The sequence below is a fragment of the Aquarana catesbeiana genome, linkage group LG13, assembly GCF_042186555.1.
Source record: "Aquarana catesbeiana isolate 2022-GZ linkage group LG13, ASM4218655v1, whole genome shotgun sequence".
Lineage (NCBI taxonomy): Eukaryota > Metazoa > Chordata > Amphibia > Anura > Ranidae > Aquarana > Aquarana catesbeiana.
In genome coordinates, this window is record NC_133336.1 from 223682557 (window position 1) to 223703130 (window position 20574).

At 47.0% G+C, this 20574-nt stretch overlaps 1 protein-coding gene across 1 annotated transcript in view; it reads right to left on the bottom strand.

Moving 5' to 3' along the window:
* Positions 1 to 20574, bottom strand: part of KCNN3 (potassium calcium-activated channel subfamily N member 3) — a 145198-nt gene that overhangs the window by 39522 nt on the left and 85102 nt on the right. The window contains exon 4 of the mRNA XM_073609243.1: positions 18949 to 19090. Within this exon, the coding sequence (XP_073465344.1) occupies positions 18949 to 19090 (142 nt within the window). The remainder of the gene's footprint in view (positions 1 to 18948; positions 19091 to 20574) is intronic.

The following is a 20574-nucleotide window of genomic DNA, read 5'->3' on the forward strand; positions in this document are numbered from 1 at the left end:
CCGGCCGCGCTCTGATTCCCCTGCATGGAGGAGGGGAGGCCTGACAATTCTACATCCGAATCTACATCCAATGAACTCTCTCAGGTTCTCCAAATCCTCACCGACATCACTGACCAACCTCTACACCGAGCAGAACACAAAGAGGACCTGTCCCTCCAAATGAAGGAGAGGTGGCAGCCAGGTGTATGGTATTACTACCGGTAGACGTTTACATGATGCCCACTGATGTGTCAGTGTGACCCTTCCAGGTACAGAGATCACAGGACTCCCCCCTGACAACGCCTTTATCCCTTTTTTTTTGCCCCCAGAAGGACGGTGCCACCTTCATTCAGGCATCATCCAGTGTCACCATCTACTGAGATGCCGTCCCTCAGATGACACAATCTCCTGTGACTCCTGGTGACAGTGCAGTTCTTAGCTGTTGTTCATTTCTGGGATTTGCAGGTCTTCCCTCAGCCTGGTGGGTCGGTTCTGTCTGCGCGGGGGGGGGGGGGGGGGCAGCCAGTCACTCTGTGGGGGGGTCAGTGATGTAAGGGGGAGTGGAGACCCCAAGGTAAAGGGGAGGGGGGGCACTGATATAACGGTCCCCCCCTCCTTATATCCATGTCCTCACTACCTTAGTGTATTCACTCTGCAGACTCTGGTGTAAAGGGGAAATCTGATATAAGGAGGTTTTCTGGTCAGCAGACCCCCCCCACATCAGAGTTCCCAGCATCCCCCCTTTAAATTGGAGTCAGCAGAGTTCACCCTTACAGTGCGAAGGGAAACTTTGCAGACTATGAAGTAAAGAATTCTGAGAACTCTAAAGTAAGGGGGGCTCTGGAGACCAGAGAACCTCTTACATCAAAGTTCACCTTTATATCAGAGTCCACAGTATTCCCCTTTACATCAGGGTCCGCAGAGTTTCCCTTTACATCGGGGTTCACAGAGTTTCCCTTTAAATCAGGGTCCGCAGAGTTTCCCTTTACATCAGGGTCCGCAGAGTTTCCCTTTTACATCAGGGTCCGCAGAGTTTCCCTTTACATCAGGGTGCGCAGAGTTTCCCTTTACATCAGGGTTCGCAGAGTTTCCCTTTACATCAGGGTGCGCAGAGTTTCCCTTTTACATCAGGGTCCGCAGAGTTCCCCTTTACATCAGGGTCCACAGAGTTTCCCTTTTACATCAGGGTCCGCAGAGTTTCTCTTTTACATCAGGGTCTGCAGAGTTTCCCTTTTACATCAGGGTCCACAGTGTTTCCCTTTTACATCAGGGTCCGCAGAGTTTCCCTTTACATCAGGGTCCGCAGAGTTTCCCTTTACATCAGGGTCCGCAGAGTTTCCCTTTACATCGGGGTCCGCAGAGTTTCCCTTTACATCGGGGTCCACAGTGTTTCCCTTTACATCGGGGTCCACAGTGTTTCCCTTTACATCAGGGTCCGCAGAGTTTCCCTTTACATCAGGGTCCGCAGAGTTTCCCTTTTACATCAGGGTCCGCAGAGTTTCCCTTTACATCAGGGTCCGCAGAGTTTCCCTTTTACATCAGGGGCCACAGAGTTTCCCTTTACATCAGGGTGCGCAGAGTTTCCCTTTTACATCAGGGTCCGCAGAGTTTCCCTTTACATCAGGGTCTGCAGAGTTTCCCTTTACATCAGGGTCCGCAGAGTTTCCCTTTACATCAGGGTGTGCAGAGTTTCCCTTTACATCAGGGTCCGCAGAGTTTCCCTTTTACATCAGGGTCTGCAGAGTTCCCCTTTACATCAGGGTCCGCAGAGTTTCCCTTTTACATCAGGGTCCACAGAGTTCCCCTTTACATCAGGGAACCCTGTGGACTCTGATATAAAGGGGGCTTAGGGAACGCTAATGTCAGGGGGAACTGTGTGGACTCTGTTGTAAGGGAGAACTGTGTGGACTCTGTTGTAAGGGGAGATATCTGATGTAAGGGGAAACTCTGTGGACTTTGATGTAAGAGGGACTCTGTGGACTCTGTTGTAAGGGGGAACCCTGTGCACTCTGATATATAGGGGGCTCTGGGATCTCTGATGTCAGGGGGAACTCTGTGGACTCTGATGTAAGGTAGAACTTGTGGACTCTGATGTAAGGGGGAACTCCTGTGGACTCTGATGTACTGTAAAGGGAAACTCTGATGTAAAGGTGGTATCTGGGAACTCTGATGTAAGGGTGAACTCTGTAAAGGGCCCCAGGATCAGTAGGAAGGGCCCTTCATGGTTTCTTGTACCTGGGGGTCTGAAGGTTCTAGTTACACATCTGGGTCAGAGGTTTGGTTTGGGAGATGATAAATACAGGGCTTTTTTTCATCGTGGGAACGCAGTTCCAGCACCTCCAGCACTGGATGTATGCAATGGCAAGGGGTGCCGGGGTGTGATGGAGGTTCTGCTGATGCTGGCTGCTGGGGCATCTATTGTTGCTGGAGGGGATCAATTTTTGCATGGTGATCTATTGTTGCTGGAAGGGATCTATGGTTTAGGGAGGGGTCTACTGTTGCTGGCTGCTGGAGAGTCGATTGATGCTGGCTGCCGGGGGGGGAGGGGGGGTGTCTGTTGTTGCTGGGGGGGGGGGGGGTCTATTGCTGCTGACTGCGAGCGATCTATTTTATTGCTTTTCTTGTCATTAATACTAAATTCCATACAAATTACTTAGCACAACAAAATTATACCTGGCTCTATATTCTCTAAAAGGGGCCGCACTTGGAAGCTGGGTAGGGGGTGGAACCAAGGGTTGGTGCTCAGAGGTGGTGTAGGGAGCCGAAGGGGGGAGTTCCTGCACCCATTCTCTGAGAAAAAAAGCCCCGGATAAATGTATGGGAGCACCTTTCCAGAACTTTCTCCCCCGAGGCTTCTCTATGGGAGGAGGCCCATAATCGGATGCTGTCTAAATTGTCCCTAGTATGTATGAATGTGTGTTAGGGACCTTAGATTGTAAGCTCCTTGAGGGTAGGGACTGATGTGAATGTACAATGTATATGTAAAGCGCTGCGTAAATTGACGGCGCTATATAAGTACCTGAAATAAATAAATAAAAAATGTGAAGGAGTAATCTTTCGGCTTGGCCATGTGCTGGAGGCCCTGGACACTAAGCTAGAGCTGGGCTGGGGACCGGAAAAGGACCTGGGCTGCAGAGAGGATCTTCTTGGGTAGAAGCTTCCACCTGGACATTGTACAGATTCTTGGCCCCGCTTGGCTCGGGTATTTTTGTCTGCCTGCAGAGGATAGAAGTCAGATTAGTGAGCGAGGAAACACTGTGACTGCTCCCGAAGGGTCACGGATTTACTTGGCTCTTCTCTGTCCGTCAGCATCTATTCTGAGGTTGCTCCCGTAGGACTCGCTGCTGTAACAAAATTCCTTTCCTCCTATTTTATGTGCTTCTTTAGGTATCCTGCACCCCTAGGTCCACTTCTACTGTGAGTTCTGCAATAAAAAGGAAAAAAGACTAAAGTGACTGGTACCCAACTTGTTTTTCCCCCCACAAGGAACTGACCCTGGGATCTGCAATGCTAGACCTGCAAGCCTCCTGGAGGTTGCCTACCACCGCTGTGGTAAGGGGGCGCTACATCATAAATGTCTGATACAGGTCGCCCCCCCGCTGAAGCCTTTCACCCTGTGACTTGCTACAAAGTTACAATGTACAGTCTGATCACTGGAGGAGGGGAGACTGAGGAAATGCTTCCTCCTGCCTGCAGCAGACCGATGACATCATGATCATTCCACGTTAAGCCTTCAGTGAATCAAAAACTTAGGGTCTCAAGGAAAGACTTTGTTTTTTTTTTTTTTGCATGAATAAGGCTCCTTATACAGAGGAGCCTCCATTGGATGGACTCCACTTGCTCAGCGGGGGATCGATCCGCTGATCCGCGCTGAGCAGGCGGATGACAGGTCTGTCCCTGCTCACTGTGAGGTGGACCTAGCTCCGCCCTCCTTTATGGGGAGATCGGGTGAAATCAGACCGCCTGTCCATTTCATCCTGTCCTATCTGATCCACCAGACGGATGGAAAACAGGAACTCCATCCATCTGGATTTGTCTGACAGGATCGCATAGTGTCTAGGGAAGCCCAGTCGTATATTAGCATGGTCACCAAGTTGTAAAAAATAATAATAATAATAATAATAGTAAATAAAATAATAAAAATATGGTGTTCCTAGAGTATTTTAACACCCATGTGCTTGATAAGATTAAGTTGTTTCAGTAGAGAAATGCCACTTACATTGGTGGTCAGTGGGAGAAAGGCAACCTAACATTGGTGGAAGAAGAGCCCCCTTACATTGCTGGTCACTGGAGAAGAGCCACTTTACATTGGTGGTTATTGAAGAGCCACTTTACATTGGTGGTTAGTGGAGAAGAGATACTTTGCATTGGTGGTCAGTTGAGAAGAGCCTCCTTACATTTTCATATATGACCCACCATCACTCCCAGGCTGGTCCCTGCTGTAGGTCATTGAATGGAACTGCTGCTTGAGGATCACATGGTCCCTGCCAACCAATCAATAGCTCCCGCCTAATGTCAGGGGTCATGTGATGCTCCAGTGGCATCTCCATTCTGGTCCCTGCAGTTGGAACATGCCTAGACAGTTTATATGAATAATCTTGTGGGTAGGTGTTTAGGTCTTCAGTAGACTTTGCCTGACCCAAGATGGCCACCAAAGTCACACGGGCCTCAGCATCCAATTGGAGAGCTGCCCCCTGCATCCAGAAAACCATAAAGGAAGTAATTTCCTCTTCACTGCCTCTCCCCCTCCTACGCCACTGTGGTTGAGCGCCACCTGCAGTGGAGAAAATAGACTGCACCTGTTTACAATGTTCTTAGCTTGAGGTCTCGTGTTGTGGTTCACATGCTCACTACGAGGGGAGAACTTCTTTGTGCCGGTGAATGTAAAACAAAAGCAGACAACGAGGCCTGAAAACGGACATCACAGAGGAGAGAAGCCTTGCCTTCCTCAGTTGGCAACGGCACAAAGCTAAGAGCTCATCTATTCACCGAGCTCGTTGGGTTGAATGCTTTGCAATAACTGTATTATCTGAGTCTGAAACCAGCTGTTTGGGTCTATGAAACCCCAACCGTGGGAAGCGAGCCTCTAACAAATCTTCCTTTGTCCAAATCGGATGACCTAACTGAGCCAACGAACGTGAAGTTATGTCCCCCTCTCTCCCTTCTGTGTACAGTCTGGATACTGCTTTGGCACAGAGAAGCTCTCGTGGTGGCCTTGATGGTCTCAGAATTCGAGTTCCCCCATACAGGAGGTTCACCTTCTCTATTTGTCCTGTTTACCGTTATCAGCGAGAGCGAACGTGACAGAAATTCCCAAATGTTGGGCTGTCACCAGAACAGGAAGAGAAATCTTCCAATGGGGACACTAATTCTGGTGACAACCAGAGATTCCCTAACTTTGAAGGGATTTCCTGTTTTGGCTATGGGACAGGAAGTGAAGGGAAATCTCTCCAATGGGACACAGATGTCAGAAAAAAAAAGTGATAGGGGTGCTAACCCTCCCTTACTGCACCAAAAGGGAGTGGTTCTTCTTTAAAGGGGACCCCATCAGTAACTTTACAAATGTCCATGAATAACTTCCTGACATGCCACCATAGGAAGCAACAGTATTTTCTTTCCAGAAAAGCTCCACCTTTTTATAATTAAAATGCCAGAAAGGGGTTACACTGACACATTACTCAGCATTCTGCACTAAAAAATATGATGACAGGTCTGCTTTATGAGTAAAGGGCAAAGACGGGCGTCTACATTGTTTCAATCTGCTCTACAAAACCTGCAATGTTGCTGCGCCTCTGACAGCTCGACTTAAATTCTGTCTTCTCCTTTCACTCGACAAGCCAAACATCCAGAGATCTGACGGTGTATTATCATACGCCCTTGTGTCCGCCCTTGGAGCTGACTTGTAATCCTGATGTATGGAGTATTCTGAATATCCGTAGGGGATTTATGTAACCAGCTGTGTATTAAAATGGGAAAGGAGATTACATCATGACCTTTCCATCCTCCCCATACTACGAGAGTCTATACCTACATCCTGACTTTTCCATCTTCCCCACACTACGAGAGTCTGTACTTACATGCCGACTTTTCCATCGTCCCCACACTACAAGAGTCTGTACTTACATCCCGACTTTTCCATCATCCCCACACTACGAGAGTCTGTACCTACATTCCTACTTTCCATCCTCACCACACCAAACACAACACTACTAGAGTCTTCACTTACATCACAGCCCTTCCATCCTCTCCACACCAACCACTTCTAGAGTCTTCACTTACATTCCGACCTTTCTGTCCTCTCCACACCAAACACTACACTACTAGAGTCTTCACTTACATCGCGACCCTTCCATCCTCTTCACACCAAACACTACACTACTAGAGTCTTCACTTACATCCGACCCTTCCATCCTCTCCACACCAAACACTACCAGAGTCTTCACTTACATTCCGACCCTTCCATCCTCTCCACACCTAACACTACACTACTAGAGTCTTCACTTACATTCCGACCTTTCTGTCCTCCCCACACCAAACACTACATTACTAGAGTCTTCACTTACATCCCGACCCTTCTATCCCCTCCACACCAAACACACTACTAGAGTCTTCACTTACATCCGACCCTTCCACCCTCCCCACACCAAACACTACACTACTAGAGTCTTCACTTACATCCTGACCCTTCCATCCTCCCCACACCAAAAACTACACTACTAGAGTCTTCACTTACATTCCGACCTTTCTGTCCTTCCCACACCAAACACTACACTACTAAAGTCTTCACTTACATCACAACCCTTCTATCCTCTCTACACCAAACACTACACTACTAGAGTCTTCACTTACATTCCGACCTTTCTGTCCTTCCCACACCAAACACTACACTACTAAAGTCTTCACTTACATCACAACCCTTCCATCCTCTCTACACCAAACACTACTAGAGTCTTCACTTACATTCCGACCCTTCCATCCTCTCCACACCTAACACTACACTACTAGAGTCTTCACTTACATTCCGACCTTTCTGTCCTCCCCACACCAAACACTACATTACTAGAGTCTTCACTTACATCCCGACCCTTCCATCCTCTCAACACCAAACACTACACTACTAGAGTCTTCACCTACATCCGACCCTTCCATCTTCTCCATAACAAACACTACTAGAGTCTTCACTTACATCATGACCCTTCCATCCTCCCCACACCAAAAACTACACTACTAGAGTCTTCACTTACATCACAACCCTTTCATCCTCTCCACACCAAACACTACTAGAGTCTTCACTTACATTCCGACCCTTCCATCCTCTCCACAACAAACACTACACTACTAGAGTCTTCACTTACATCCCGACCTTTCCATCCTCTCCATAACAAACACTACTAGAGTCTTCACTTACATCATGACCCTTCCACCCTCCCCACACCAAACACTACACTACTAGAGTCTTCACTTACATCCGGACCTTTCCATCCTCTCCATAACAAACACTACTAGAGTCTTCACTTACATCATGATCCTTCCACCCTCCCCACACCAAACACTACACTACTAGAGTCTTCACTTACATCCCGACCCTTCCATCCTCCCCACACCAAACACTACACTACTCCACCCTCCCAACACCAAACGCTACACTACTAGAGTCTTCACTTACATCCCGACCCTTCCATCCTCCCTACACCAAAAACTACACTACTAGAGTCTTCACTTACATCCCGACCCGTCCATCCTCTCCACCCCAAACACTACACTACTAGAATCTACACTTACATCACAACCCTTCCATCCTCCCCACACCAAACACTACACTACTAGAGTCTTCACTTACATCCTCTCCACACCAAACACAACACTGCTAGAATCTACACTTCCATCCTCCCCACACCAAAACACAACACTACTAGAATCTACACTTACATCACAATTCTTCCATCCTCTCCACACCAAACACTACACTACTAGAGTCTACACTTACATGCTCTCCACACCAAACACAACACTACTAGATTCTACACTTACATCCTCCCCACACCAAACACAACACTACTAGAGTCTACACTTACATCCTCCCCACACCAAACACAACACTACTAGAATCTACACTTACATCACAATCCTTCCATCCTCTCCACATCAAACACTACACTACTAGAGTCTACACTTACATGCTCTCCACACCAAACACAACACTACTAGAGTCTACACTTACATCCTCTCCACACCAAACACAACACTACTAGAGTCTACACTTACATCCTCCCCACACCAAACACAACACTACTAGAGTCTACACTTACATCACCCCTTCCATCCTCTCCACACCAAAAACTACTCTACTAGAGTCTTCACTTCTTCACTTACATCCTCTCCACACCAAACACTACTCTACTAGAGACTTCACTTACATCATGACCTTTCCATCCTCTCGCCACATGAAACAGTATCCTACTCCATCCTCCCCACACCAAACACAACACTACTAGAGTCCCTACTAACCTTCATAATGTCAGTCTGAGATAAAGGGACAGTCCACCTCAACTAAGGGGTCAGTCCAACTAAATTAAAGGGTCAGTTCACCTCAACTAAAAGGTCAGTCAACCTCAACTAAAGGATCAGTCCACCTTAACTAAGGGGGTCAGTCCAACTAAATTAAAAGGGTCAGTCCACCTCAACTAAAGGGTCAAGAACAGAGGAGGTGCCCCAGGGATTTTATGGGCAAAGGGTGAAGACCAGATAAGAGAGTAGAGCATGTATGTACAAAAGCAATACAAAGTTTGATTACAAAAAGCATATAAATACACAAAATAAATGATTGTAAAAGCAAAACGGCTAGTCATGCTATAATAGTACATACAATACAGCTAGGTTCTGGAGCACATGATTGGTCTCATAGTAGGAGGCCAATCAAAGTGTGTGGGTTCAGAGATCCCTGAAGAAGGAATTAAACATTTAATCTTATATTCTGGAACATGTTGGGATCTCTGAACCCACACTCTTTGGTTGGCCTCTTGCTATGAGACCAATCATCACTATCCGTTTTGCTTTTACAATCATTTATTTTGTGTATTTATATGATTTTTGTAATCAATAAATTTTGTATTACTTTTTTACATACGTTCTCTACTCTCTTATCTGGTCTTCACCCTTTGCCCATAAAATCCCTGGGGCACCTCCTCTGTTCTTTTCTCTGCATTTTGGGATGTGGCTTAGGTTTCCAGCTTAGTATCTATTGGTAGTTCTTCAACATATTTTTTCAACTAAAGGGTCAGCCCACCTCAAATAAAGGGTCAGCCCAACCTTAACTAAAAGGTCAGTCCACCTCAACTAAAGGATCAGTCCACTTTAATTAAAGGGTCCGTCCACCTCAATTAAAGGGTCAGTCCACCTTAACTAAGGGGTCAATCCACCTGAACTAAAGGGTCAGTCCACCTGAATTCAAGGGCCAGTCCACCTTAACTAAATTGTCAGTTCACCTGAATGAAAGGGACAGTCCACCCTAACCAAAGGGCCGGTCCATCTGAAGTAAAGGATCAGTCCACCTCAATTAAAAGGGCTGTCTACCTCAATTAAAAGGCAAATCCCCCTTAACTAAAGCGTCAGCCCACCTGAACTAAATGGTCAGTTCACCTTAACTAAAGGGTAAATTCACCATATTTAAAGGGACAGTCCACCTTAAATAAAAGGCAAGTCTACTTTAAAGTGATAGATCTATAGAATCTTCTAGTGCTTCTAATGCACACTGTGAGATGCTTACAGTGTGCGGTGACATCAGAGGAAGCCATCCAGGAGAGGAGTCGGTAAACCCGGATGATGCAGGTCGGATTTAACGCTGATATTACATATATCTGTCCCCCCCCCCCGGTGACAGGGCCCATTTATTGGGCTTCGGCGGATGTTTCCGGCCCATCTCGCAGCGCGTCCAACCGTCTTAAATCTCTGCTGAATTGTAGGCGCTGTCTGCGTGTGCAGCAATGAGGCGATAAGTAGGTCAGCAATTGGAAGGGTGACAATTCATACAAGATTTATACCACTTCCAATTAGAGAGATGTGAGGAGGGGGGGCATTACATCTGAGAGCGATCGGCGCTCACCGTCAGCAGACACAATGGTCACATTCACACGGCCTTTTATAGTGTGATGTGTAATCTTGGCAGCCGGGGCCGAGCAAAGGCACGCACAAAGGGGTCCGCGAATATAGAAGAACGGACAGGGACCGCACAGCCGAACAAAGCGCAATTATATCTACTGAGAGCCATCACAAGATGGGGAGGAAGAGACACAGACAGAGCCAAAAAATTGGTAACAAATTAAAAGGACCTGTACAGCAGGTATACAGACCTGGGAACTCAGCACAGGGATGGTGGGAACCCCTCATAATGGGCACAGAGGGAGTACAGACCTGGGAACACAGCACAGGGATGGTGAGAACCCCTCATAATGGGCACAGCGGGTGTACAGACCGGGGAACTCAGCACAGGGATGGTGGGAACTCCTCATAATGGGCACAGCGGGTATACAGACCCGGGAACTCAGCACAGGGATGGTGGGAACCTATCATAATGGGCACAGCGGGTGTACAGACCCGGGAACTCAGCACAGGGATGGTGGGAACTCCTCATAATGGGCACAGTGGGTATACAGACCCGGGAACTCAGCACAGGGATGGTGGGAACCCCTCATAATGGGCACAGTGGGTATACAGACCCGGGAACTCAGCACAGGGATGGTGGGAACCCCTCATAATGGGCACAGCGGGTGTACAGACCCAGGAACTCAGCACAGGGATGGTGGGAACCCCTCATAATGGGCACAGCGGGTGTACAGACCCGGGAACTCAGCACAAGGATCGTGGGAAACTGCCATTCTGCTCCTTGACAGTGAGGTTGCTGGTTCCTTAGCTCCTGTGCTTCCAGAGACCAGGGGCTGGAGTTGCTTCTCTGCCCCAGGAGGGATGCTGGATTCTGGGGAGTACCCTGGCGGGGGCCCCCTGGATAGGCCTGTGACTAGGCCTCAGCCTTTGGAAGATACTGGGCCTGGCCAGGAGAGATGAGTCCCTGTCTGCCTTTAGACAGAGGATTGTTGGAAAGCTGAAGCGGATTGAGAAAGAAGAGGAGAAATTGTTGATTTTGATGGCTGAATTTAAGAAGAAAAAACAGGTTTGTGCCAAACTATACAGCAAGAAGAGACCGGCTCTGAGGCCTGAGTTGAAGGATTTGGAACAAGCTGTGAGGAAGCAGAAGGAGCTGGTGAGTTCTCTGAAGGAGAATAGTGGCATATTTAAAGAAAAATATAGAAATGAGGAGCGATTTAATCGCATGAGAAGAGGAGCCGCTTCCTGCATGGAAAGTGACCCACTCAGCGAGGAGATGCAGGTACCGATAGAGTCAGCAGTGAGTGAGAAAGTGGGCCCGGAGGATGAGCCCAGCTCTTTAACACCGCAAACATCTGCTGAGCCCTCAATGGAGGAGGCCTCTGTCTCCCTCCCTCTGCAACAGCAATATGGAACATCTGAGCAGGAGGTTGAGGGAGGTACTGGCATGCTGGAGTTCATCTCTAAGCTAGAAAGATGATGATGAGAAGATGGACATCGTTCCTCACCCTGTGAAAGAGAGACCTGTAGCGAGAGCAAGATCCACCATGAAGTCTGCAGCAGCTGGGAGGAAGTCTGATCCCACCGTCAGCCATAACATTACAAAGGTAACAACACAGCAAGCAGGTACAGTGTGTATGCAGGATGGTGATGTGGACTTTATTAGTGACAATGGGCTTGCTGAGGGTTGTAGTGCTACGGGCAGTCAGCCCAGACCCATAGACAATGTACAGCATGCAGTGCAGTCTGAATTACCTGCTGAAAACAAAGCTTCAGATGAAACTGGTGAGAGTAACTGTCAGCTTCTGGAGGAAGAGTCTGCAGTGAGGAGCGCCATGGACAATAAAGTGACTTTGCCAGAACCAGGCACAGCGGCTGTTCCTGTGAATGGTGGAGGAGATGCTGGGTGCAGTAGTGCTACAACTCTCCAGGAGTCTGCAGTAATTAAGACTGTGATTGATCCCAGGAGTGAAGCTGTGTGTTCAGAGCAGGGGAAGGGGGAGGGTCCTGCCTCTAATCAGAAGTCTGCTATTCCAGCTGATTCAGACTCTCTGCCAGCAGGTTTGAATGTGTCTAAGGACAAGACTGCAAATGCTGCTGGTGTAAGAAAAACTTAAGCTGGTGTTGCTGCTACAGGATCTGGGAAGGGGCAGCAAGCAGGGAAGGAGCATGAAAATGGTTTATTTTCCTCCCTGTTTAAAAGGAGGAATGTTGTTCAGCTAAAATGGGAAGGCGGTGGAATCCCTCCACATAGGAGGGCAGTGGTGGATAAAATCCTGCAGATGGGGTTTACACCCACAGATATCTTCGCCCTGATCAGTCCGGCAGGTTCCTATGAATATGATTTGTCCTTTATCCGTCCGGAGTCTTTGGACATATTTTGGGAGAAGTGTGAACACGTGTGTAGGGGCCTGCCGGACTGGAAAGGGCTCATCCCTAAGTTTGTTTCACGCCAGCCCCTCATTAAAATGGTGACAATTCTTGTCCGTAATGAGTCCATACCACAAGGGGATTTAACTGTTTGGTTGAGGAGGTGTGAAGATGTCCTGAGCCCCCTAAAAAAGATTGTGGACGATCGGGGAATATGGACGGGGGGATGGTCTGTGCAGCTAAAATTAAAAGTAATTGACAATGTTGTCCAGCATCTGCCATCCTGAGCTTTCCTGGGGAGGGACCGGCTGACCATCTTCTATCCAGGCCAGCCAAACCTCTGCAACAAGTGTGATAAAGGACATTTTGCATCCTCCTGTCCAGTGATGAAGTGCTCTCTGTGTCAGGGTCTAGGTCATTTGGCGAAGGACTGTACTATCATCAGGTGCAATCTGTGCAATGCGGTGGGACAGCCTTACAGTCAGTGTCCTGAGGCAATGCACAACAAGCCTGTGCTCACGAGAGAGGTCTTCCGCCTGGACATGGAGGATGCTCAGAGCTCAGCAGCTGGAGTGCCTGTGAGTCCATCTGAGTCTGTGCCAATATCCAATGTGTCTGTGTCTCCCCAGTCTGTGGTGCCCCAGTCTGTGCCAATAACCAATATGCCTGTGTCCTCCCAATCTGTGCGTTTACCTAGTGTGACAGTGTCTTCCCAGTCTGTAGGTAAGGTTTCAGTTGCCGAGAATGTGTCCAATCCTTCTGTGTCTTCCAAAATTGCAGAGGCAGCAAGTGGTGCTGAGGCTGGTGCGTCAGGTGTGGTGCCAGTCCCCCTCCCCCGACGCTGCAGGGTTTGTATTGTGGATCGTGGGGAGGATGGCGAAGAGGCTGGCCTGGTGGTAGATAAGGGCAGGAAAAGTGGGTGGGAGGGGAGTGAAGGGGAGGCTGTTGATTCCGGTTTGTCCAAGGATTATATGGAGTGGTTAGAGGATAAAAGGAGGAGGGGCAAAAGAAAGGGGAAAAAAAAGAGGTACAGTTACCTTAAGTCCTAAGGTTTTGCATTCTGCAAATAAGTTTGAAGTCCTGTCAGATGATGATGATGAATGGGACTCGTTGAGTACGGCATCTTCTATGGATGATGAGTGCCAGGGTGCAACGAAGCGTGCTGGTTCTCCAGGGAGAGGGAGTAGTCGGGCTAAGAAACATCTGCCTCAACTACTCTGACAGTTTCCACTCCGTTTTTATAAAAGGCTACATGCATGGTGACGGTGATGTTCCTTAGTCTGGCTCTCCCGCAGGGATTATGTTGTGCGCATTTTAGTTTGCACCATTTATTATGTTCTTGTTTTCTTTGTTTTGTATAGCCATATTCAATTATTTTGTAAATATGTTTTATTTATTATGGTTTTATTGTATATAAGTTGTTGTTTATAAGATTTTTCTATAAACAAAATTAACCCCTCATAATGGGCACAACGGGTGTACAGACCTGGGAACTCAGCACAGGGATGGTGGAAACTCCTCATAATGGGCACAGCGGGTGTACAGACCCGGGAACTCAGCACAGGGATGGTGGGAACCCCTCATAATGGGCACAGCGGGTGTACAGACCCGGGAACTCAGCACAGGGATGGTGGGAACCCCTCATAATGGGCACAGCAGGTGTACAGACCTGGGAACTCAGCACAGGGATGGTGGGAACCCCTCATAATGGGCACAGCGGGTGTACAGACCCGGGAACTCAGCACAGGGATGGTGGGAACCCCTCATAATGGGCACAGCAGGTGTACAGACCTGGGAACTCAGCACAGGGATGGTGAGAACCCCTCATAATGGGCACAGTGGGTGTACAGACCTGGGAACTCAGCACAGGGATGGTGAGAACCCCTCATAATGGGCACAGTGGGTGTACAGACCTGGGAACTCAGCACAGGGATGGTGAGAACCCCTCATAATGGGCACAGCGGGTGTACAGACCCGGGAACTCAGCACGGGGATGGCAGAAGCTCCCCAAAAGAAATAAGAACTTGTAAACTTGACATATATTTACAGCCTGCTGCCTGTTGCACCTTTCTTTTACATTGAATCCCCCCTTTAAGAATTGTTACTTTGTTGCAAACTTGTGGCCCCACACACTTTTACAATCAATTTCCAAAAGCAGACCACCCTGTACCACCCGAACTTGGGGGTGTCCGCCAGTCATGCACAGTGCAGTCTACAGCACCATCATCAGAGAAGCAAAGAAGTCAAGCACCCCCCCAGGACAAAGCACCATAATGAGATAATACAAAGTCAAATAAGGAATTATAAAGATAAAAGACGGAATTAGGCTACAAAGTATTCTTTTCAATAGGTAAGAGCCCACGGGAAGCCTCCGAGATTATTTTTTTAATTTTTCTGGCCCTTGAGGGCGGATTTACCCTTTTTTAAGAGCCGCCCGGCGGGAGAGGGACGCTAATTGTACAGCTTGTGCAAATCGAATAGCAAAAAAAAAACAGCCATTAGGTCCATTTGACAATGTGACAAAAGAACACGAAAAACAAAATAAAAAAAACATAACGTTCCAGTTCGTACGGGTCGCCGTTCCGCAGGCCATGCCGCGGCCTACTCAGTCGCCATGGCAACGCAGCTGCGAAAGGGCCTACCGCTAAGGACTCATTACCCAGCAAACAATAACAGTGTACGGCGGGGCGCTGGGGAGCCACCAGGAGAAGGAAGCTTGAAAGGGAAAAAAGGGAAAACCCCTAAGATGAAATGACTCAGCGAGAAAACGACATTAATTATACAATAAAACAAGGAACGCGGGGCATTTCCAAAGGCCCAGAACCGGCGCCGAACGCAGAGAGAGAGCGAGAGAGCAGTAACGAGCGACGGGAGGGAATATGAATTCCGAAAAAGACGGAGGAAGAAATAAAAAAAAATAAAAAAAACTGTAGGAATAATTACACTTGCATTCCGCTGAGGAGATAATTGGAGTCCCCGAATTAGAACGAGATATTTTTAATCAACGGGAGGCTGATTATACACCGCCGGTGCTGCTGAGCCGGCTAAATCCAAAGAAGAGAGCCTCGAAAAAAAGAAAAAAAGAGAAAGGTTCAGGACGCCGTTCGCAGCAGACGTGGGAACATATTGAGAGATGGAACCATCAGCTGCGCTGGGCAGGCTTCTGCGTTTTATGATTTTATTTTTTTAAATTCTTTTGTTGTTTTTGTTTCCATCTCGCCAAGAAAACAATAACCGCTAATTAAGAAAGAGATTTCAGTTTTTAGTAACGCGTCAGAAAAGCGGGACCGAAAATGTTGGACTTTCCCCGGCAACTGGAAGAGAAGCAAAACCGGACGCTCTTCGGAGTTAGTGAAGCCGGATTTGGCATCTTTGATGGAGCAGACATAAGCAGAGAAGCAGCTAGGGAACAATAAGGACAGCTGTGGGGTCAGGGTTAGGGCTTTAGGGTCAGGGTATAATTATAAGGCTAGAATGAGTGCTTTAGGGTTAGGACAACATGGTAAGGATAGGTCTGTAGGGTTGGAAATAGAGCTATGGGGTTAAGGTTACGGTTGTAAGGGTATACCTTTGGTGCTAGGGTGCAGGCTTAAGGGTTAGGTCTTAAGGGTTGGGAGTAGGCTGTAGGGTTAGAATTAGGCTATGGTTAAGGTTAGGGCTGTAAGGTAAGGGTATGCCTATAAAGCTAGGCTGGGAGCTATAGGATTAGGACAATAGGGTAAGGAGAGGGCTCAAGGGTTGGAGTTAAGGCCACGAGGTTAAGGTTAGAGTTGTAGGGTACAGTTGTAAGGTAAGGCTGTACCTGTGGGGCTAGGGTGCAGGCTGTAGGGTTGGAGTTAGTGCTATGGGAAGGTTAGAGTTGGGGCTAGAGTGCAGGCTAAAGGGTTAGGACTATTGAGTTAGGAGAGGGCTCAAGGGTTGGAGTTAAGGCCATGAGGTTAAGGTTAGAGTTGTAGGGTAAGGGTATACCTGTGGGACTAGGGAGTAGGCTGTAGGGTTAGTAGAGTTCTCTAGGATTATATATAAAGGCTATGTAGTTAAGGTAAGGGTATACCTATAGGGCTAGGCTGCTGGCTATAGGATTAGGACAATAGGGTAAGGAGAGGGCTCAAGGGTTGGAAATGTGCTATAGAGTTAAAGCCATGGGGTTAAGGTTAGGGTTGTAAGGTAAGGGTATACCTGTGGGGCTAGGGTGTAGGCTGTAGGGTTAGGACTATAGGGTTAGAAACGTGCTGTAGGGTTAGAGTTGGGCTATGGGGTTAAAGTTAGGCCTATAAGGTAATGCTATACCTATACGGCTAGGCTGGGGGCTATAGGGTTAGGACAATATGGTAAAGAGGGGCCTGAAGCTTTGGCGTTAGGGCGATAGGGTTAAGGTTAGAGTTGTAAGGTATGGGTATACCTGTGGATCTAGGGTGCAGGTTATAGGGTTAGGATATAGGGTTGGGAGAGGGCTGTATGGTTAGATTTAGGCTATAGGGTTGAGGTTAAGGCTGTAATGTAAGGGTATACCTATGGGACTAGGCTGCAGGCTGTAGGGTTAGGGCAATAAGGTACGGAGAGGGCTGTAGGGTTGGAGTTAAAGCCATGGGGTTAAGGTTAGGTTTGTAAGGTAACGGTATACCTGTGAAGCTATTGTGCAGGCTGTAGGGTTGGAGTTAGTGCTATGGGAAGGTTAGAGTTCTAAGGTAAGGGTATACCTGTGGGGCTAGGGTGAAGGCTAAAGGGTTAGTAGAGTTCTGTAGGATTAGATATAAAAGCTATATAGTTAAGGTTATGTCTGTAAGATAAGGGTATACCTATAGGGCTAGGCTGCGGGCTATAGGGTTAGGACAATAGGGTACAGAGAGGGCTCTAGGGTTGGAGTTAAGGCCATGGGGTTAAGGTTAGAGTTGTAAGGTAAGGGTATACCTGTGGGGCTAGGCTGCGGGTTATAGGGTTAGGACAATAGGGTTAGAAACGTGCTGTAGGGTTAGAGTTGGGTTATGGGGTTAAGGTTAGGCCTATAAGGTAATGGTATACCTATACGGCTAGGCTGGGGGCTATAGGGTTAGGACAATATGGTAAAGAGGGGGCTGAAGGTTTGGAGTTAGGGCGACAGGGATAAGGTTAGAGTTGTAAGGTAAGGGTATACTTGTGGAGCTAGGGTGCAGGTTATAGGGTTAGGACTATAGGGTTGGGAGAGGGCTGTATGGTTTAGACTATGTGGTTAAGGTTAAGACTGTAATGTAAGGGTATACCAAAGGGGCTAGGATGCAGGCTGAAGGGTTAGGACGATAGGGTTAGAAATGTGTTGTAGGGTTAGAGTTGGGTTATGGGGTTAAGGTTAGGGCTGTAAGGTAACTGTATACCTATAGGTCTAGGGTGCAGGCTATACAGTAGGATTGGGATAGGACTGTAGGGTTAGGATGGAGATTTAGGGTTAGGGCTATAGGATAAAACTAAGATCAGGGCTATAGGGTTAGAATAGGGCTGCAGGGTTAGAGTTAGGGCTATGGAGTTAAAGTTAGGACTGTAAGGTAAGGGTATGCCTGTAGGACTAGGGTAAATGTTATCTGGTTAATTTAAATCTGTAGGGTTAGGTCAGGTCTGTAAAATTAGGTTAAGGATGTAAGGTTAAGAAGACTATAGGAATAGGTTAAAGCTGTATGGTTTGGGTAGGGTTAGAACTGTAGTGACAGAGATTTGTTTTAGAATTCGGATAAGATTTGGGTTCTAGGGTTGGGATTAGGTTGTTGAGTTAGAGCTAGAGATATAGGGTTATGCCTGTGGGGTTAGGACTATAAAGATAGAGCTATACCTAAAGGGATGGCCTTAGGGATATAGGGTCAGAGTTAGGACAAAATGGTTAGAGATAGGACTATAAGGTTGTGATATTTTTGCAGTGTTGGGATTATAGTTAGGGCTATAAGGATAGGGCTAGTGCTAAAGGGCTAGAACTAGGACTTTAGGGTTAAAATAAGGACCAGGCTGTGTAGGGATGTAAAGGTTATGGTACTTTTGTGGTATTGGGATCAGAGTTAGGACTATATGGTTAGAGTTCGGACTAAAATATTGTTATACTTTTGTGGTGTTGTTGGGATTAGGCCTATAAGGTTAGTCCTAAAGGTCAAGAAGTAGGACTGTAGGGTTAGAATTAGGACCAAACGGTTAGAATCAGGACAACACACGGTCAGAATTAGGATCACAGGATGTAAAGTAATGGTAATTTTGCGGTATTGGGATTGGAGTGCGGGCTATAGGAATAGAGTCTCCAACTCAGGATTCAGGATAATGGCAGTTTATGTGAATAATACATTTAATTTTCCCATGTGATATATCGCATTACTCAAATGTATGACTTTCAAAACTACTGCGCCGGCTTTATTTTGACCAAAAAAAAAAAAAAAAAACACCAACATCTAAAGGATACCAATTGCACTTGAGGTATCTACATTTTTTTTATCATTCTCCTGGGCTAGACGCCCCGCGCTCATCAAGAATCATTCACATACTCACCATAATGCCGGTTAGAAGACAGACGCCTTTCCCGCAGTAGGTGTTTGGCACCATGTCACCATAACCAATGGAGAGGAATGTGATGGAGATCAACCACATGGCACCCAGAAAGTTGCTGGTGACATCCTGCTGGTCGTGGTACCTGTGGAAGAAAGAAGAACAATGAGACGTCTGCGTAGACCCAGCTGTGGCTCTCAGCCATAGACCAATCTTTAACAACCATGGCCCAATTCCTTTGCTAATAGCATGATAGCTTAATGTCTTAATGTTTAATGTTATTAAATTCTACATAAAAATGTTATAGTCCCTTTTTCATTACCCAACGCGTGCCAGGAGAACGTCTAGAGAACATCCTGGGACCTGTGTCCTTCCGTACATTTTCTCCCCATTTATTTTTTTATCCTTTCGCCCTGGCTTATTCTTCTTATTGGCTAATCTGTCCCTACCTTTCCCTTCATGTCTGCACTCAGCTCCACTGTACTTGGTCTCATTAATCCCTATGGGTATGAAGTCATTCTTAAAGTGGTTGCAATCCTCAGACATTAAACCTATCCCTCTATAGTGTGTACTTGTCTCAATCCAAAGCTCTAAGTGTAATTTTCTGTCCGCTGCCTCCTTCCTCTGCTATCTGCAGGAGTCACTTCTGACAAGTTTTCCTGACACCAAGAGAAAAATGGTGACAGGGGAGGGAGCTCCAGCTGATCGACTGCCTCAGCTCTGTTCCTGTGTGCCATATTAGCGCACTTGAAACAACACAATGAAGGTAACGTCCATGATACTTTTTTCTTCTAATGCCCCGTACACACGGTCGGACTTTGTTCGGACATTCCGACAACAAAATCCTAGGATTTTTTCCGACGGATGTTGGCTCAAACTTGTCTTGCATACAAACGGTCACACAAAGTTGTCGGAAAATCCGATCGTTCTGAACGCGGCGACGTAAAACACGTATGTTGGGACTATAAACGGGGCAGTGGCCAATAGCTTTCATCTCTTTATTTATTCTGAGCATGCGTGGCACTTTGTCCGTCGGATTTGTGTACACACGATCGGAAATTCCGACAACGGATTTTGTTGTCGGAAAATTTTATATCCTGCTCTCAAACTTTGTGTGTCGGAAAATCCGATGGAAAATGTGTGATGGAGCCTACACACGGTCGGAATTTCCGACAACAAGGTCCTATCACACATTTTCCGTAGGAAAATCCGACCGTGTGTATGGGGCATAACAGTTACATTTTCGGGACAAGCTTTCTGGGTGTTCCATTCTTCTCGGTACAAGCAGTACTGGTACACAATGGTTTAGCAAGACAACCATCAGTACAAGCATGAATGCTGCCTTCAAAAACCCAAAGAGAAAATTGAATACAATATAGAGAGATAAAAAAAAAAAACAGCCGTGTACCTCTAGTAACCACATACAATCCAGCATTAGAAGGGATAAGAAGGATAATCAAAGAGCTGCAACCCATCATAACAAAGGATGAAGTGCTGAAAGGAATCTTCCAACCAGTGTTGGTCTTCAGGCAACCAACCAACCTCAGACATAAAGGAATCAGCAGGAAACTCCATTCTGATTACAGGGACACAAACAAGGGAACAAAACCTTGCAATGATAAATGTTGA